At 42.0% G+C, this 19,942-nt stretch overlaps 3 protein-coding genes and 1 non-coding gene across 4 annotated transcripts; 3 read left to right on the top strand and 1 right to left on the bottom strand.

Moving 5' to 3' along the window:
* Nucleotides 1–2,164: 2,164 nt before the first annotated feature.
* On the top strand, nt 2,165–2,238 carry TRNAV-AAC (transfer RNA valine (anticodon AAC)). The gene has a single exon. It is a non-coding gene; the product is annotated as a tRNA-Val (tRNA).
* Nucleotides 2,239–3,430: 1,192 nt separating this feature from the next.
* Nucleotides 3,431–6,519, bottom strand: LOC135610248 (protein IQ-DOMAIN 22-like). Its single transcript, XM_065104520.1, has 3 exons — nt 5,815–6,519; nt 4,688–4,882; nt 3,431–4,354 (listed from the first exon to the last, which is right to left on the bottom strand). The coding sequence occupies exons 1-3, from the start codon at nt 6,241–6,243 to the stop codon at nt 3,641–3,643; spliced, it is 1,338 nt and encodes a 445-aa protein (XP_064960592.1). The 5' UTR covers nt 6,244–6,519; the 3' UTR covers nt 3,431–3,640.
* A 1,022-nt stretch (nt 6,520–7,541) lies between these two features.
* LOC135610249 (DNA-directed RNA polymerases II, IV and V subunit 6A-like) lies at nt 7,542–11,660 on the top strand. Its single transcript, XM_065104521.1, has 6 exons — nt 7,542–7,665; nt 8,853–8,886; nt 8,974–9,146; nt 9,232–9,283; nt 11,190–11,257; nt 11,358–11,660. The coding sequence occupies exons 1-6, from the start codon at nt 7,631–7,633 to the stop codon at nt 11,425–11,427; spliced, it is 432 nt and encodes a 143-aa protein (XP_064960593.1). The 5' UTR covers nt 7,542–7,630; the 3' UTR covers nt 11,428–11,660.
* A 5,784-nt stretch (nt 11,661–17,444) lies between these two features.
* LOC103979486 (vacuolar protein 8-like) lies at nt 17,445–19,549 on the top strand. Its single transcript, XM_009395651.3, has one exon. It carries the CDS (start codon nt 17,680–17,682, stop codon nt 19,354–19,356), a length of 1,677 nt encoding a protein of 558 aa, XP_009393926.2. The 5' UTR covers nt 17,445–17,679; the 3' UTR covers nt 19,357–19,549.
* The last annotated feature ends 393 nt before the right edge of the window (nt 19,550–19,942 follow it).

The raw sequence follows: 19,942 nt of genomic DNA, 5'->3' as shown, positions 1-19,942 counted from the left end.
CCGAAATATTTTATACGTTATTTTTATACTTTGAAATATTTTATATGTTATTGATATGCTCTGAAATATTTTATATGCTATTGATATGTGTGATATGCTCTGAAGTATTTTACACGCCATTGATATGCTTCAAAATATTTCTTATACCAATGATATGCTCCAATTACCGAGTTACTAAAGATACTTTGTGACATTTTGTAGTATCTTTCTTCTCTAAGAATGATAAGTACTATTTTAGCTTGATTCATTATAGTATAAAGTACTTGATAGTTAGAGACAAGAGTTCAAAAATAACTAATGTTAATTAATAACTTGAGTTCACTATATTGATTGCTAATCCATTCACTTAGGATTTATATCGTAAAGTGTTTAAAAAAAAATATTCTTATGATTGAGTTTGTGAGCAATATATAAAAGTTACGGTGATGTATGTGTAAGTGGACATTATAATTAATATTCTTGTTTATATACTTAAAGTTATTTATTTTTACTATGTTATTTACATTGATATATTTATATTTTATGGTTAAATGTGATAATAGAATTGTCTTGATGAGATAAATTACAGGAGTTATTTTAGACTACATTAGGAAGGACTAATGTGTTGTGGTATATAGAAAAATGCATAACATTCATGATATATAACTACTATGACTCATATTACTAGTAAGACTTAATATATATTATTATATTTATTAGACTTATTGACCCATATTTTAAAATTTGTGCATGTATAAATGATTTTTAAAATTCAGAATCCAATTAGGTAAAATTATTTTTAAATAATATTTTTATTTATTTTTAATTTTATACCTTTTTATATCTTATCAATTAATGGGCTAAGTAAAAAAATATTAAATTATGTGGCCCTATCTTATTAGCTAAGATATATTATGGATATGATTGGATTCTAATTATGATTATCAAACAATAAAAAGGAAGTCCAATTATGATACTTGATAAGAGGGACTATCTTGATTATTTATCCTATACTCTTTGCTCTCGTTTATAAAAAAACATGACCTCCTAAGGACTCATCATGAATAATTGAATATATGGATATATGGATAAGTAATGATATTAGATATGTGATATGATTGAGAGACTATAGATCTACTTTCATCTCGCCTTAATCATATGAACTAGTCAATAAGAGATTATAAGTATTCTTTTATTTCCTCTTTATTTATAAATTTATCACTTATAGCGGTCCTATAAATAATAAGAAGAAAGAAAAAGACGAGTCTAATTCTCTTTGTAGCTCAATATCATTGTAGCTTTTGGATTCAATAATGACATGCTTGTATATCAGAAAAGTTTTTTTTTTTAGAATCATTGAAAGGTATGTATCGTAAATTTAAATTTATTATTATTTAATTTTAAATTTTAATATTTAATTTTTTATAATAATAATATATTATGATTTTTATGTTTGCACATTTGTGACGGCGATGGTTAGACAACTCCAGAATATCATCCGTTAATTGTAAAACATGAAAGAATGTCTCGAGCGAATAACAACATAAATATATTTATATTTAATAAACAGTAAAAAAATCCTTGATTTAATGAGGGAATATATATTCTTTTGATGCTAAGCTAAATGTGACATATCCAGCAAAATTTTCATTCTCTCATGAGTTGAGGTGGCATGCCTATTTAACATTGATGGGGTTGCATGCATCAGACTCTTAGTTATTGAAAATAATGAGCATATCATTGTATATATATATGCTACATAATCAAACATATTAATCTGCTAATCAACTGTTAAAACTTCATATAATTGTGCCAAAACTGTTGGTAGAAAGCCACGCGGGATCCAATACCAATACCAAATCACACATTGCAAGGTGAAACAAATAAACCGTAATCCATGTATATTTAAAGAAACTATTTGAATACGATAGTGACATAGGGCGACAGGCTTGAAACTTGGAAGATCAAAAGGAACCAAGACGATACAATCAATAACAGGTTTCTCTTCATCTGTGCCTCTGTTTACCTCGCAGAACTCCTCAAGCGGATTCTGCGCCTTCCTAGTTGAAGAAGCGGCCGCGGCAGAGTGCTCTACCGAAAACCCTGGAGATGAACGCACCGGAAGAAATCAACGTCGGAAACTATTCTATATGACAAGATTTAGAGAGAGCAACTCATCAACTACGGTGTCGTGGTGTAGTTGGTTATCACGTCAGTCTAACACACTGAAGGTCTCCGGTTCGAGTCCGGGCGACGCCACTTGGCTTTGAATTGTTTTTGTGTGGAAAGATCGCTGTTCATGGGCACTTTATGCAGTATGTGTCTCGAATATCAAAGTCTCATCAAGAGTCATGTGTGACCGACCATATGACTGCTGTGTTCACATCAATCTTCACGGTGAAATGTTTTTTTATCGACAACCTAATCAATAGATTAAAGGATAAGGGGAAAAAGCATTTCATCATTTGCAGAAGACCACTCAGAAAGCAACATTTGATCTACCTACACTTGCGTCGATCATTCTGTAGGTAGGACACTGCTTGCACTGTGTAACTTGTCTATCTTTTCTTTTTTCCTGTTACTGCTGCCATCAGCATGTCCTGGTTGGCAACAAAAGAGAGAATATAGATCAAGCATATATTGAGATATACACCACTTTACTTTTCACAAGGGCAATTCGGCGAGCATGTTGTGTGCACAAGGCATTGATCTCACTCCATCATGTGTCGACCTCAGAATCTAATGCCAGGCAAGGCTGTCCGCAGCTCATTTTAGAAGGGAATCCAATAGCTCTCTGGTAAGAATCCCATCAGCTCATCCGCATCGATCCATCTCATCGCTCTGTAACACAATGAAAAATTCCCCTTCACCGTCACGAGAGCAGCCAACGAGCGGAGGAGCACTGCGTAACAAATGCACGTACAGTAAGGCCAGTTGTGCGTGCTCCCCCCAGTCTCTCTTTCTCTCTCTACTTGGGACCGTGCTCGACTTATCCGCCGACCGTGTGTTTCGCCCACCGTCATGTGATTCTCGGCTCACGAATCTCCAAACTGGAAAGCAGAACGCGACATGTCGCTTTCTTTTTCACCCCTGTTCCGAATTTGTACGTGACAGGCTATTTGAACGCCTGTTGCCGGAACCCAATCAATGTGTCTTCTCGTCTTTTCTGTCGTCCATTTTATCCATGGATACGAGTAATGCAAGCAGAGCGGATAGAGAAAAATATGTATATATTGCTGTAGACATGCATTAAATTGTTCTTCAGTAAAACCAAGTGCAACGTAGCATGACCGGCACTGGCACGCCTTCCATGACCGACACCACACTGCTTGCAATCAATCTCCTGACTCCCACTCAGGTGATATATAATAAGATTCCACCTATGTTATTTTAAAGCAAGTTGGGCAACAGAATCTATCCAAAGATTTCAGGATTGTATGAGCAAGCAATGTGCAAACCAGCAGAAATCTTGGAAGCATTAAACTTTGGAGCTGATGGCAATCCTACACTAAACTTACATCTCCAGGTAACCTTACAAGATGAACAGCAGAACATAAACATGGTTAGGGACTTCGTCCGAGATTGTCAGAGACTGCTTCAGTCATTGCCAAACAAAAGAAGCAAAACGTTATGAACACAGTGATCTCCGAGGTTGATTCCATCAAATCCCGATGGGCAACCCTAACCTATCCAACCGGCCGGAGCCCGGGTAAGCCTTGTTTGAGGACTTGGCGTGCAGAGACGACGACCGCTGAGCGAAGGGCCCCAAAGGATTCAGCCGGTCCGGCCTCTGCTTCGGCGCGCTGTGAGACCGCACCTTCGCCCTCGAAGACTCGGTGTTGGCCATGTAGTTTGGGTAGTCAGAGTAGCCACTGAACAGGCTCCGGGAGCAGTCGCTCTTCGACGGCGTGAACGGCCCCTTCCTCGAGCTTCCCGGTCGCGACGAAGCAGAGTAGAATTGCGGGCTCTCCCCGTACTCCCCGGCCTCGAAAGGGAACCTCAGGTGGCCCACAGATTGCTGCATTTCGACGGAGGACGAGCTAGGCACGAAATGTTGGGCGGCGGTGGATTCCACCGACGGTGAGTCGGGGACGGTGACGAAGCTATGGCTGTTCTGGTCCGAAGTCAGTGTGGAGCAAGAGGAGTGGTTGTGCGTGTTCCGCCTCTTGTGATGAAACTGGGGCTTCCCTGGATCTACTTCAAGAATCTTTGCATTCTTATCATCGTCCATGGAAGCACCATGCCCTGCCTTCTTCACGGATTCTCGGCTGTCCCAATACCGTTCCTCCATCCAGCGGTCCAACCAGTTCCATCCTGCAGAGGTTGCTCGCTCCCGGTGGGCTGCGTCACTACTGGCTGGCCTCGAGGAACCTCTCTGCAGACGACAATAGCATGACTTCATTAATGTGCATTACTAGCTATTCAGCATGCAGGAAGAACCAGGTTTGCCAGGAACAGAAAGTTCCATGTTGCTCGAGAGTTGGAGTTCCCTGGAACGTAATAATGGTTAAGTATTAACACTTCCTCCCTCCCGTTCATCTTTTGCTCCTTATAACAAATGAATTAGCAGCTCAAACAATGATAGTTGTGATTATTCATATAAATGCAAATCTGAGGCAGCTTTGGATTTCGAGACAACTTATGAACTAACAACAAAAATGAGTATTAGCTATAACTCTACAAGAGGAAGAACAAAATCTACACTTACAGAATGGCCGCTGGGGGCCTTCTCGAACTTGCTCCTTTCGGAACGGAGCACACGGCACGCCCGTGCCCGAGCTTGGACTCTCACCAATGCTTGCATGCATCGCAGCGTCTCCGCGGCCTGTTTCCTCACAATGTTACCTCTCACCAGTGCCTGCAGCTTCACCAGCCCCTTGAGTGCTTTCAATGCCCTCCTTGCCTTCACAACATCAACAGGGGTCAATTTACCGAACACAGGATTTATCCGAAGAACATGTGGAAGAACAAGAAAGTAGATTCCTTTGCAGAAGAGAACTACATTGACCCCAAGTCAACAATGACTCAATAATTCAGAGTTGGTAGGACGGCCAAGAAAATTATGACCCATCCCAACCAAATTGTCCTAAATGTGGTCCACGAGATTCATGAGCCGAGGAGTAACCACTGCGGTACAAGTAGACAGGAGAAGCAGCGTTGAGAAAGATTAAAGGGAAGAATAAAGCCAAAAGCAGAGAGTAAAAGTATGAGGACGAGGGAAAGGATAAGGCTGCGATCCAATGCCACTTATAGCACCAATACCACTGCAAGCTGCAACAACCAATGGCGCAGAGGATACAGGTCTATACACAGTGAGGGAGCTGATGAAGTAAATGGCGGAAAGATGGGGGAGGGACAGACAAGTAATGGGAAAAAGGAAGATGGGGGATGGAAAAGCCAAAAGGGTTCTGCATTCAAGACGAGAAGGGAGATAGCGACTGCAGACCGGGAAAAATAGCAAATTTGAGGTGACAGGATCCAATCGAATCACGCAATCCAGATCGCTCCACCCAAGGCAGTTGAGGAGCTCACAGACCGATGCTTTTGGCTCTCGTCGAAGTGCCCGGATGAGCGATAATTATGCGATCAAAGGACCGGCCAATGTAAATTGCAGATGAGGGAAGCAGCTCGGTTTCCCAACTTAACCCTTCCATTTGGATCTGATGGAAAGAGAAGAACAATGACTTTTCTTCTGATTCGTGATGAAAACAGAGGATCGAGTTAAGGAACAGATTGGACCTTCAAATTTCCTTTCTTTCCTACGAAATCTTTCGAATTTTCCGTCAACAAGCACATTTTAGACTGCAATTGAAGGGACAGAGAAGAGAAACGAACCAGGTATCCCCGGAACACGGCCTGGATCTCGATCGCCGCCCCCTCTTCCCGCTTACCAGCGGCAGCCAAGGAGAACCCCACGGCGCTTCTCCCGCTGCTGGTCAGCCGGACGACCGCTGCCGCCGCCTGAGCTGCGGCCACGGCCGCCTCCGCCACAGCCGCGGTGGCCGCCGCTACGGCAATCGCGCGCTTGTTCTGCTCCTCCTCGTCTGCCGCCCCGAACGGCTTCGGCACCTCCCTGTACGACCCCTTCCGCTCCTCCATGACCACCGCCGTTGTCTGCTCTCCCTTCCGCTGCTGCTGCACCTTCTCCCGGAACGGCCTCATGAAGCCCCACCTCCTCTTATCCTTGGCCGGCTCGACGTCGCTGGCGGAATCCGCCTTCTTCCAGCCGAATAGGCTGCGGAGCCACTTCGTGGCCCTCCCCATTCCAGCCCTCCTCCCCCTCGCTCCTCACTGACTCTCCTCTGCCCACTCCCCCACGTTAAATCAAGAGGCAAGCTCCTCTCCGACCCCTTCGCCTATCTAATTCTTCTATTTAAGATCCCATCAGAAACGAATACAAAAGCCAAGGAAGAAAGGGAAAGAGCGGGAAATTAAATCCAAAAGAAAGCAAAAGAATACGAGTGATCGAGAACATGAGGGAAGAGAAGAAGCAAAAGGTGTGCCATAGAGTCAGCGACAGAGAGTGAAGGGAAGGAAAAGTCGCGCACCGCCGATAACAATTTGAGTCTCCATTTGACGAGTTTTATTATTATTATTATTATTACGAAGGATAACTATTTTACCCTTTTACCCTTGAAATCGTGTGTCGTTTGAGTTTGTTTCTCTTTTGCAGCTGGTGATCTTATGATCGGGCCCACGGGATCCTAGCCAATGGAAGGTCATCCTACTGTGAGAGGTATCTTGATGGAGACACCGGATCCACTGCGCCTCATCCGTTTCACCCTAAGAATGTATTAAAAAATAAATAAAAAAACATTTTGCTTCCGCAAAAAGTATATTTGATGTGTCGGCGTGTTTTTCTTAAACATATGAGAAGACCCATCGACCCTTCTCTCACAAACCATCAACCTTATTTTTGTCGGCTGAGACAGGAAACATAGGTACGCACGGTGAACCGCACCATCTCGGCGGATGTCGGTGGGATGAAGTCACGGAGTGCGACCATGACCTCGCCTCCCCCCCCAAAGAACCGTCCGACGCCACCGTGTTCCCCGTCTCGCGCGGGACAGATGAGCCCGGATCTTCGACTGTCTTCGACGATCGGACGGTCAGATCCGGCCGGATCGACGAGGGACGGCGGTGGACCATGGGTGAGGTGGCGTCACGTCGGTTCGGGTCGGCGTGTTCCACCCACCGCGCGGACTCGGGACACCCAACATTAAAAGAACAGTGGGCGTGATAAGGATGAGACGGTGGCTGCTGCCGTGTCTTCAATAATTGGGTTGGTTGGATGTGTCGGGTGGGTGAAATCAGGGTCTGTTCTCTTTGCTGTTCGGACGGGTTCCCTGACCGATCGTTTCAACCGCTGCAACAACAACTCCTGAGGAGTCAATGTTGGTCAAACTGTTTACACTCGATTGATACTCTCAACACGCCGGTTAAATAAGAATAGAAAAGCGGATCAATGAATGACCCAATTCACGGCCCGTTTCGGTTCCTTCGTCCGGCTCAAAGAACGGCCCAATTTATTGTTTGGTTATAAATAACCCCACTACGGGGATTTAAACTTCTTTTTCGAAACTTCTAGGGTTCCTGCTTCTGGGTAGAGGGGAGAGGGAGAGAACGATAAGGGGGCTTTTCGGCTTGGATAATGGCGGACGATGACTACGATGACGTCGACATGGGGTTCGAGACGATACTTTCTCCCTCCTTTCCTTTGTTCTCTTCGTTCATTTGATTCTGAGCTTTCCTTCGCTTGTGGTTCCTCGAATCGTCTCGCCGAAATATAGATTGGATGATGTAACAGAACCTTGGATTGGTCATTGACTAATCTGCCGGTGGTGCATTAGTTTGATTGCTTCGGATGAGTTTGTGATGATTACGTTTCGTGGTTATGATCGTCTTCTGCGTTTTTCTGGCGCGTTGAGATTGATCGTGTCTGAAATATGTGGTTTTAGACGGTGTGATACCAATGTTTGGCTAGCAGTTGGTTGCGTTCGCATATGTTAGGGAACTCCTAGAAAGATTGTTCCCAGTTTATGTATCTGATGCTGCCTTATTGTTAGTCACCGATTTTCCAGTAAAGCCTCTTTTTTTGTCGTCTGGTTCCGCCTAATGTTGAAATACTTACAGGAGAGGAGGAATAATGCTTCGATGGGATATTGCTGTGCTTTTAAAGACCCTCACTTTTCCTTGCAACTGCATCATTAGTTGATGCTATGCATGTTTTATGTTACTATTTCCCGTGTAATTTTCTTAATATGTCAAAATTATGGTGACCTTTAAGCTAACAAAGTTTAAATTATGGTGACCTTGAACCCAAATTGAATGTAGTTAAAGGCTTTTTATTTGTTCCATAAGCTTTTTCCTTCTGCTTTTGAGGTACTGCCATTAGGTGATTGATCATTAGTAAGGGTTCATACACTGATTAACACTCGGGGTAGTGATCTCTGGGCTAAAGCCACTTTGCATGACTTGTAGTATTTCAAGATATGAAATAAGAAAATTAGTTAGAATTTGACTGTGAACTTCAGGCTAAATTGTGCATTTCCTATAAGTTTCAGTAAACAAACACTGAATGTTGGTTACTTTCAGAAAGTTTCATATTCGATATCCACTTCCAGTGAAACAAAATACACCCTCAGACCAGAGAAGAAGATAGATAGCATATCATGGTCCCATTGTAAAACTATTTACAAATGTAGGCTCTATGTTAAACATTTTGTTAATGAAGTTTGTTCTTCTTGTGGGCTTAATAACTTGGTTTTGGTGTCGGATTATGATGCTGGTATGTTATCATTTTAATTTCTGTGTCTATTGCACTGAATTAGTCTAGCCCTAGCTGCCAGTCTTTAATTTCTGTGTTTGTGCAGTTATGAAGATGAGCCACCAGAACCAGAAATTGAGGTAACTATTGGCTTTTCCCTTTCTAGGTCAGCTTGCATACTTGATGTGTTTGCTGGAGATAATGAAATATCAATTGCATTTGTGAAGGAAGGAGTAGAGGAAGATCAGGAAAATAACAATGAAGACATGCCGGATGATGTTGTAGGAGCTGAGGGCGAGGAAAAGGAGCAAGAACGAGTTGAACGGCCTAGAAAAACATCAAAATACATGACAAAATATGAACGTGCTAGGATTCTTGGTACACGAGCTCTGCAAATCAGGTCGGTAATTTCTAGTTTTATCCATCGATTTATGCAAATTTGGATTTTCTATCAGCTTTTTTAGTAATCCAACTTTGGTGAACAGCATGAATGCTCCAGTGATGGTTGAGTTGGAGGGTGAGACTGACCCTTTGGAGGTATGATTTTTAACAACATATATTTTTATTTTGAAATGATTAGATAGAATTTTGTTAGAAGCATTTATCTTATGCAGATATGCATCTCTAAAAATATCTAATTCTCTAGAGTGTTATATTTTAGGGTCAAAATATTAAAAGGAGCAACATATGTTAAAAGTGCTGGCCTTATTTGCACACTTTTCATATTACCAAACTTATTAAATTTTGGATGATGTCTTAAGGGTGACAACTGGCTTCAAAGAAAAATGCTTTAAAGAATCTTCTAAGATTAATTGATAATGTTGTTGTAGGATTTGTTCGTATTTCAGTTTGTCCAGCAACATGAAATATGAGCTTTTTATAATAGGACTTGCAATCAAATTTTAGTTGGTTAGTTTTCAAACTTGATCTTTGATAAAAACATGGAAATGATGGCAGAGAAAAGCATTATTCAAGTTAAAGTAGTTTGGCAAAATAATGTGGTCCCAGAAAGTATCATAGAAGGATCTAACATAAGGTTCCGTATAGACCTAAATTTTGAGTGTAACTCTTTCTACTGTTTGATTGATTTCTTATGGGCTTTGAGTTCCACCTTGTTTGGATAATTGCAAGTGTCTTTACTTGCCATTCTAGATTGATGTAGGAAGAGAGCAGTATAATATTTTTTTTAGGAACATAAAAGAGAGGAATAACTGATAGTAACTAAAAGATAATAAGAAAATAAATGGATTACTATCAAAATCGCTTTGACTCAAGGAGAACACTCCTAGGATGAAAGTCTCACACCTTCTCCCATCAGTGATGGAATCTAGTCATCGGAAAACAAATGTGGCTTTGCACTACTCACACTCAAGGTGGAAAAAGAACTCATTTATTGATCAATCTCTGATTTATTTTCATTACAATGTTCTTACACTCTTTTTAGGCTAAGTACAAGAAAAGAAAAGGAAAAATATAAAAGTAGAGAATTTACAATTGAATCAAATCAAATATATAATTTGATTTTCCCATCGAAGAAGATAATATTATTGATTGACATGATTACATACTCGTAGAAATCAATCTTCATAATATCTTTCATCAGGATTTCAAATTTTTAATCACAATCATAATCTTTAAAAAAAAAAATTCTCACATTTTCTTCTTGAGTAAACTAGGAAACTAGATCAGAATTATTTAGTATGTTGCTATGTGGCAACTGGTGATATGAAAAATAACCTCCAAGTTAATCAAATTTATTTGAATAAGAGATAGATAAGATTGGTTCTACATCATAGAGCCCTTGCATTTGTTATATATGAATTTTGTGTTGTGTTGTTCAATGTTAGTGCACCTATAAGAAAAAGAATCTGTTATCTGAAGTCATTTTTTCACTGATTATTTGAGTGGGTCAGGATAAATGAATGGTTATTGTATCTCTAGTTTCAGACTATGTTTAGTCCTCTAAAAGTAATGGTTTATACACTCATTTTACTACATTTTTCTTGGAAAACCTGATGCTTCAACAAATGAATTAAAAAACACCCCACTAAATGAGCACTGAATAAACCATATTATCGTCGGGGCAATCATTCTGCCATTCCCACACTTCTGATATACTTCTCTTTACACTCACTATCATCTGTCTCGTTAGCTGATACAAACTATTTGAGACAGTTTAACCCATCTTGATGTCCAAAGAATTGCCTGTAGGACATGCCATGACCTGTCTTGTGATGAGAATGTTTAGCAAACAGTTACTAGGAGGCCATGGCCTGGCTTGCTGCATTATTAAGTAAACTACCATTTTTCTGGCAATTGGTAATTTGAATTGTGTGTGATTTGATCCATCTACATGGTGTATCCTTAATAGTGTACAACTATGGTATTCTGGTTGTTGGAGGTACACGGCTGTTCTAATTCCTATATTATTATGTGATTCTAGATAGCAATGAAAGAACTTCGCGAGCGCAAGATACCATTTACCATCCGGCGATATTTACCAGATGGAAGGTGCTATCTTTAGTTCTTTTGTTATGTATATTAACTTTGAATGATGGTTGAATTTGGCATTACTAATACTGATTTTGATTGCATTGACACATTGCAACAGTTACGAAGACTGGGGAGTCGACGAACTAATAGTGGAGGATTCCTGGAAGAGGCAAGTTGGCGGGGACTAAGCTGATGACCATCAAACCCCTTGTTGTTTCCATGCTTGCTACATTTGCTGTGTACCTATCACACTAGATTGAATTAGATAGATGGAAGTTGATTGATGAAGGATCATCTTCACAGCATGCTGTCATAAAACGTTTAATCAGGCATGCCAACGAAGGCTGTCCTCTTTGGTCAATTTCACCTATTTGTGACTGTTGTTTGTAGACTATGCTTGTCAAATGTGGTGGTTTAACTACGACACTCTATGACATGCTTTGCGTGTGCCGTCTTACTCTTATCCAACGTCACTAATCCGTGACCGATGTTCGTAGACTTTGGCCACACACGACCGTCAATATCTCCTAATTGGGGTTTTAATTATACCTTCTTTTGGGATCGTAACTGATACGAACATCGAAAAGATATTCTCTACCCATGTGCATCTCTCCTGCGTTGCTTAGGCACGAAACGCACTTAGAAGGGCGCGAAGTAAGCGTTGTAATTCTTGCTGACTCACCACGCGGGTATGCGAGCGAGTCACAGTCGAGCGGATCACGTTTCGAATCTCTCGAAGAAGATTTACGATTTGATCTCTTCAGCGTGTTTTCATGCCCGTGTTCGTCTATTGCGATGGTAGATCATGTCATATTGATATTATGACTGAATCTCTATCTAACTATTTAAGTTTTTTAGGTTAACGTAGGAAATAACCTATCTTTGATACCATCTTAAAAAATCTAAGGGTGATATCATATGTGTAGCGAAAAAATAGAAAACAAAAATTTTAGATTTTGAAAAAAAATATTCATCGTCGTATGAAGATTGATACGTAAAAATTTAAGATCGTATATCCCTGAATTCCTACAGATATGTGGGAGAGGATGAGAGGATGAAGGAGGTCAACTGTCCTCGAATCGCTGTCCAAATCTCCACATGCTCTACTGGCTAAGGAGGAGAAGGGAAGAGGAGAATATGATCCTACCGTATTGGATATTAAATATTCGTCCAACTATCCAAACCTCTTAGATTATGGGATCTCTACCCAATAATATCTTAACTCTTATTGGATCTCATTCATAGGATCCAATAATTTAGGAGCTTATTAGATATCCAATAAGATTTTGGCTCCAACGGATATCTTATATCCGAACGTCTACTCGTCGCAACACCTACCATATATGTGGACTCTCTAAGCCCAATATCAAGCTAATCATGAGTCATACATATTGGAACTCTTTCTAGCTTAGTGAATCTCTATCCAATAATCTCTTAGATTAGTATATCTCTACCCAAGCCTATTAGATTAGTGGATCTCTACCCAATAATATCTCATTAACTTTTATTGGATCTCATCGATATGATCCATTAATTTATGGGCTTATTGGATATCCAATAAGATATGGGCTCTAATGGATATCTCATATTCGAATGTCTACTCGTCGTAATAGCTACCATATGTGTGTGACCCTCTAAACCCAATATCAAGCTAGTCATAAGTCATACCTATTAGAACTCCTTCTGGCTTAGTAAATTATTATCTCCATAATAATTTACTCGACTCATCAACTACGGACGTACTAGGCCACTATGCATTAGTCCCCAAACGATATAGGGGAATCTAATCTTTTGGATTTATCTATCCTCAATTACTATGTATTTATAGTCTCTCATCCATATAATATCTCGGAGATAATATACCGGGCATGGTGCTAGCAGGCCTAAATAGTTTCTACCCGAGTCTCACTCAAATCAGATTCTCTTGAAGAACTCTTTCTCTCTCAATCCGAATGACCCGAGTCAAAGATTTGTTTGAACAAAAATACATGAGATATTCCTCTCATGACACCGAGAGCGGATGATCCTCTTTCGACACTCAATAACCCTCCTAAAGTTGGTTATCGTTTCTGATGATCGACTGTGTTAGATCTGATATATCCAAGTCTATAATTCCAATATCAAAGAGTGGAGTACTTATACAAAACATCCTTGGTGTCTCAAGTCTAAGGATTAGATACACCACCAGGATGATGGAATCATTGTCTTAAAATAAGGTATCATCTAGCATTTCGTAGTAGATCAATCAGTAAACTCATTCTCCAATGAGCACATGTACTATATCTCTAGTGTCCCCACACGAGTAGCTATGAGACCAACCACCTCCATCATATGGACAAGTATACAGTACACTAGTTTGTCCGATCATCTCAATGTTCATCTCTAGTAACCTATGACCGGGATTATTTAGGGTTTGTGTTTAAAGACGAATCGGTCTCATTATCGTGATTTCATCACGATTTGATTCATATTGTACGAATTCATGAATATCACAATATATACATACAACAAGCAATATAAAGTGAAAAAATATCATAATAATAATAAGCAAAAAGAGTGTATATCATGTCACACGTGTCATCACTCACGTGATTAGCTCGCAGTGCACCTATGACTAGCACTAATTTAAATGGATCCTTCTTATTGGGTATTGAATTTCCATCTAATTATCCATGTCTTAATGGATATTGGATCCCTATCAAATAACCATTATAAGCTCTATTGGGTCTCTCCTAATGATCCATTAAAATAAGGGCTTATCGGATATCTCGAATCCGATCATCTATTTGTTGCGTTGTCTATCATATATGTATAACCCTCTAGGCCATATACCGAGTTGGTCTTGAGTTGCACTTGTCAGAACTCCTTCTGGCTTAGTGAATTATTATCTCCATAATAATTTACTCAACTCATTAACTATGGATATACTAAGCCACTACGTCATAGTCCCCAAACAATACAGGGGGATCTAATCCATTAGGCATGTCTATCCTCAGTTATCGTGTATCTATAATCTTTCATTCATCTAATATCTCATAGATCGTATACCGAGTATTATACTATCAGGCCCGTACTAAATACATCCGAGTCTCATTCTAAACGAATTCTCTCGAAAAACTTCTTCTATCTTAATTTGAATGTTACTCTTATCGAATTCATCGTGATCTAATTGATCTTGGTCAAGGATTTGCCTAAGTGAGAATATATAAGATATTTTTCTCATGATACCGAGAGTGGATGATTCTTTATGATACATAATTACCTTCGTAATCATTTTCTTATATTAGATTCAAAATTTTTAAACGTAGACATATGAGCCTTCTTGAAAATAGCCTTCAAGCCACTCCATACCCAAATCCCACAATCTAATAGAGTATATGTTGACTGCTATCTCGGAAATGTGTGCGGAGATGAAGCTATAGTATAACAAGATTTGTGTTATTTGAACTACTTGTAGATACAGTGGTGATATCATGACTGAGTATGAATTTAGTAGTTAAATTGAGCTTTGGGACAAATGAAGTCTGAGACCTGACTAGCAATTAAGAGTAGTCATTTTTAATCGAGGGGCATCAGCAGACAGGGTTTTTGCAATATAAGATTTATCTGTTGGATATTTTGTTCACCTGAATAATTATTTTGTGCAGGAGAAATAAACATATTTTAATATTTTTAAGCTTCCAAACCCAGTTGTCTACATTGGTGGAACGTAGTTTTAGCTGATGGGTAGGGTCCAGAAGCAAGCAGTGAGTGGTTTGTATTACATTTGGCCAGTGTGTCTCGGCCATGTTGTTCTCCATTTTCGTGTGTGCATGTTCATGTATCCAAAGAAATCACAGACCACTCATCATAAGAAATGTTGCTTTCAAAGGTGCTATCCGATGCCTTCGAGATGAAGTAATCGAACTGAGTTGGGAATGCTCAATATCATCTCCAAATTCCAAATTAAATGCTTTTGTATAGACTTCGGTATACAATTTTTTTGTGGGGATTATGATGCCCTTTACTGAATTGTTTTCCGACGTTGGTGTTTGCATATGACGTGTGTGCCACCTGCAAGTGATGAGAAGCCCACATTCTCCTGTCTTGGTACTGAAGTACTTATCAGAGTCCAAGGGCCTGTGGGAACTCTACAAGCTAATCTTGTACAGATGTCTCCCTGCCATTCTTTTGGAGCCAGTGATGCCATTACTGAGCATGCTGCTGAGGCCAGTGCGATCTTCCTTTAGTGATGACGAAGGTCATGAGGACGAATAATTTCATGAATGATACATAGATAGCCCACTCTTGCTTTTCTCGTTCTGCGATACATGCGGATGAAGGATGAATCATTCTGTCATCTGGATGTTCATATTCCTCTTACTGAACATTGAAGGTTTCTTACCTTGTGATAGAACCGCTGGAGGTAGCTACTTAATGCAAATAGTAGATGTCTCCTTTACAAGGCCTTCTAATCCGAGTGATTGGTTTCTCTATAAAGGAATACTTTTATGAATGATGAAGATCCCTTTTATGAATTTTGACATGTCAATCAAGAACTCATGATGTTAGTATAAGTCATCACATTCGACGATTCAACATATATCTCCACGTTCAAATAATGATGATTGATTTCATGTAATTAGCTCACATATTAACACTTCAATTTATTTCAATACTTCCTTGAATCTTGCAACTCTACTAATTTAAGTATTAGAGAAATATTTATTTGGTACATCTTGGATGTCAAGATCGCCTATCACAAGCTTGTAATAAATTTGACACAAAACCCAACATATCGAACAATTAAAATTAAAAAAAACCTTAAGATTCACGTACATACAACTATAAAATATGGCAAGAACTTCTAATTTCTCCCAGGAAGGTCATGCACAGGCAATACCTATGTGAGTGATGGTTTAATCCTTAATGAGTTATTTGATCTTGTAGGAAGAAAACTATAGTATGTCAATCTTTATTTCCCGAAAACTATAGTATGTCAATCTTCGTCCTCTTTCGACCCCCTGTTCTTGTGCTACAGAAGGCAAAGGATAAAAGCTGGCTTTGGTACTCTACTCTGCCGGCGGGCCCCCTCCCGTCGCTCACAGCCTTCCCTTTTCCTCGGGCGTTGCTTCGTCCCTAAAGCACCAGAAAGAGGTGGAAAGACGCATACCAACGGCTTCTCCCGGCGTACGTGAAAGCTCTCCTCCTTGTAGCTAAAGCAAAGCGAGAGTCTCCCCGTCAACACAGTACCTCCACCTCTTCTTCTGCTCTCTTTGAAGCCAAGTCTTCTCACTCACAGCTCACCAAGTCTCCACTTCACGCTATGCTCTCTTTGAACCGGGAATGTGGTGGTGTGAGCTTTGGACCGTGGATCCGGTCCGATCGAACCGGATCTGGAACCGGAACGGGATAGGGCGGGTTGTCCCGTTTTCCGCGGTGGGTCCTTTAGGAAAGCTGCGAACGCAAGCTCTGCTCACGTGCAGGCAGCTCGTCTTTGCATGTAAATGTTGTTGCTTGCCGACATTGAATGACCTTCGCCTATTGTGTAGCCGCGTGGAGTGCTGTTGATGACTTCCCAAATGCACATCAGTTCCTTCCTCTGTTCAAGTTGATATACTTTTGTCCTAATTGCCATATAGTTCCTACGAAGAAAAGGCAAGAGCAACCTCTTCGGTTTCCCCATCGAGGACACACTAAAAGACATGTATATGAGCTACCACTGCAAGCCACCTTGACCTAGTTCGAAAAAGAGAGTCGTTTCCAAGCTATAAATTCTGCACAGGAGGAAGCTCAGAAACTGACATGGATAAACATGAAAGAAGAAAAAGATAAAAAAGTAGCTCAGAGTGGGTGTCCTCCTGCACCGAGTGGCTATTGCTCTTGAAATTTTGAAACGCTGGGAGAAGAGGAAGCTGAACAGTCTACTGAGGTGAGTCTGAGACGTGTCTGTGTTGGCAGCTACTGCACTTGGGAACGATTTCTTCTTCAAATTTTGAAATGCTTGGAACAATCTCTGGCAGCTACCGACTTTGATTGGTTTTTCTAGTAGCGTTATAGTTAGTGTCCCTTTAAAGAGAGATTACAGCAGTGCAAAGTATATCTTCTGTCCAAACCCACCATTAAGGAGAATTAATGCAGTGACCTTTTAGTACCTGTTCTTGATTTGGTTGGTCGGACATTGTTATCACCAAACGAACCCCTTCTGATCTGAGAATGATTCTTCAGACTGCGAAAGCTATCTGCATCTTCCTCGCATTCTATTATTTTATGGCCCTCCACTCTCTCCAGCTTCCATCTCTCATCATGGCCACCCTCCCCCTTTGCCTCATGAAAACGATTCCCACCTCTTCTTCTTCTTCTTCTTCTCCTTGTCGTTGAAGTTTCGTCTTTACTGCTTTCTCTTTAACATTCGTCTCCTTACCATAGCCGTTTCAGATCACAGACGCTGCCTGCGATCCATGGCCGAAGAACCTGAGCCTATCTCGGATGTCAATTCCGCCAGCCACCTGATGTCTCAAGCACGGCAGCTCGTCCCTACCGCCCTCGACAAGGCCCGGGCTGCCGCAGGCTTCCCGGCAAGATGGAAATACATAATCTCCAAACTAGAGCGCGTCTCGCCGTGCCTCTCCGACTTCTCAAGCCACCCCTGCTTCGCCAAGAACGCACTCTGTAAAGAACTGCTGCTGTCGGTGACGAACACCCTCGTGGAAGCCATCGAGCTCGCCGGCCGCTGCTGCCCCGCGGAGCCGCTTTGCTTGGGCAAGCTCCAGATGCAGAGCGACCTCGACGCCTTGTCGGGTGAGCTCGACCTCGTTCTGAATGACTGTGCGTTGCTGGTGAAGACCGGGGTCCTCGGCGATGCCGCCATGTCCCCGATTCTCGCCGACTCGCAGAACGCGACGCCGATGCACGACAGCGTACACGAATTACTAGCCCGCTTGCAGATTGGTCATGCCGAGGCCAAGCACCGGGCTGTGGACAGACTTCTTGAGGTGATGATGGAGGGCGAGAAAGGTGTGCTTTCTGCCTTCGGCCGGAGCAGTATCGGCTCTCTGATACGATTGCTCAGTGCAACCTCCTCGAAGACCAGAGAGAAGACAGCTACAATGATTTGCTTGCTCACGGAGTCAGGGAGCTGCGAGAAGCTATTGGTTTCGGAAGGAGTGCTCCCACCTCTAATCAGGCTGGCAGAGTCCGGAAGCCTGTTTTGTAGAGAGAAGTCAGTCGTATCGCTCCAGAGACTATCCATGGCCGCCGACACCGCCCGCTCAATAGTCGGCCACGGAGGTGTACCGGTGCTGATCGAGATATGCCAAACAGGAGACTCGATTTGCCAATCAGTGGCCTCAGGGACGCTGAAGAATCTTTCTGCAGTGCCCGAAGTCAGGCAAACACTGGTGGAGGAGGGCCTTATTCGAGTCATGATCGATCTCCTCGATTCTGGAATCGTTCTCGGCTCCAAAGAGCATGCCGCAGAGTGCTTGCAGCATCTTACCGCCAGCAACGACAGCCTGCGGAGGTCAGTAGTCTCCGAGGGGGGAGTGCGCAGCCTCCTGTCTTACCTTGATGGGCCATTCCCGCAGGAATCAGCGGTTGGCGCGTTGAGGAACCTGATGGGGTCGGTGGCGGCCGACAGCCTCGTTTCGCTGGGCGTCCTCCCTCGCTTGGTCCATGTACTCAAGGACGGATCGCTCGGCGCGCAGCAGGCAGCAGCATCCATCATCTGCAGGCTATCAAACTCATCCGAGATGAAGAAGGTAATCGGCGAGTTCGGTTGTGTGGCCTTGCTCGCGAGGATGCTTGACGCCAAGACGAACAAGGCCAGAGAGGCCGCTGCGCAGGCCATTGCGGGCTTAATGAGCTGTCCTCAGAACAGCAGGGAGCTTAAGAAGGACGAGAAGAGCGTGGCCGATCTGGTTCGCCTGCTCGATTCGAATCCTCACAACACAGCCAAGAAGTATGCAGTGTCCTGCCTGCTGTCGCTGTCGTCGAGCAAGAGGTGCAAGAAGCTGATGAACTCCTGCGGCGCCGTTGGGTGCCTCAAGAAGCTTGCCGACATGGATGTGACTGGTGCCAAGAAGCTGCTTGAAAGATTAGAGAAGGGGAAATTGAAGAACTTGTTCATCAGAAGATAGACATGTTTGCTGATCTTGTATAGGATGCTGCTGTTTCACCGGCTCCCGGAATCAGAGAGAGCTGAGGCTATCAAGTAAACGTAGCGCTTGTTTATCTCCTAAGCTGCTGTATGTACTAGTGGTGTGTTTGTTCTGGTTCTGATAGTTTAATCCATACCGAGTCGTTTCAGTCTAAATGAATTATCTTGATGAACTTCCACTGTAAATTTCATTGCTATTCTGACCAGCTTTCCTCTCTTTACTGCACCAGAGTTGCAGTGATATATGATGCTTGTTTCCTCCTCTAGTTTTCCTCCGTTCAAGAAGATGATGCTTTAACCTGATCAAGGAAGCTGATTGCCAGCGGATGGAAGTTTCCATTGTCTCGATCAATTGAAGTCTCCTTGCGTTGGAGACGAAGTGGATATAGCTCGATTCACTTTGTGTCGGTAGCTTGTTGATTTGCTCATGGATCCGTGACAGCTTGGCTCCAGTGCTTGACTAGCTTTGTTTCGTGGGAGTGTCGCTTGTATTGGTCGTGAAGCTGTTTTGTTGGTGCGTCTCCTTCAACTCGCGTCGGTGGTGAAATCCAAATAATCCATTAGTT

Source organism: Musa acuminata, chromosome BXJ2-4 (genome assembly GCF_036884655.1).
Source record: "Musa acuminata AAA Group cultivar baxijiao chromosome BXJ2-4, Cavendish_Baxijiao_AAA, whole genome shotgun sequence".
NCBI classification, from domain to species: Eukaryota; Viridiplantae; Streptophyta; class Magnoliopsida; order Zingiberales; family Musaceae; genus Musa; species Musa acuminata.
Note: the sequence above shows the minus strand (reverse complement) of the source record. Positions and strands in the feature narration are given on the sequence as shown.

Bases quoted from the DNA above. Each gene is read 5' to 3' on its own strand.
- LOC135610248 (XM_065104520.1), bottom strand. From the start codon at position 6,243: ATGGGGAGGGCCACGAAGTGGCTCCGCAGCCTATTCGGCTGGAAGAAG. The intron at 4,883-5,814 runs GTTCGTTTCTCT...GATGTTGTGAAG, and splicing joins CCGTGTTCCGGGGATACCTG to GCAAGGAGGGCATTGAAAGC. The intron at 4,355-4,687 runs GTAAGTGTAGAT...TGTCGTCTGCAG, and splicing joins AGGCCCCCAGCGGCCATTCT to AGAGGTTCCTCGAGGCCAGC.
- LOC135610249 (XM_065104521.1), top strand. From the start codon at position 7,631: ATGGCGGACGATGACTACGATGACGTCGACATGGG. The intron at 8,887-8,973 runs GTAACTATTGGC...GCATTTGTGAAG, and splicing joins CACCAGAACCAGAAATTGAG to GAAGGAGTAGAGGAAGATCA. The intron at 9,284-11,189 runs GTATGATTTTTA...ATGTGATTCTAG, and splicing joins GTGAGACTGACCCTTTGGAG to ATAGCAATGAAAGAACTTCG.
- LOC103979486 (XM_009395651.3), top strand. From the start codon at position 17,680: ATGGCCGAAGAACCTGAGCCTATCTCGGATGTCAATTCCGCCAGCCAC.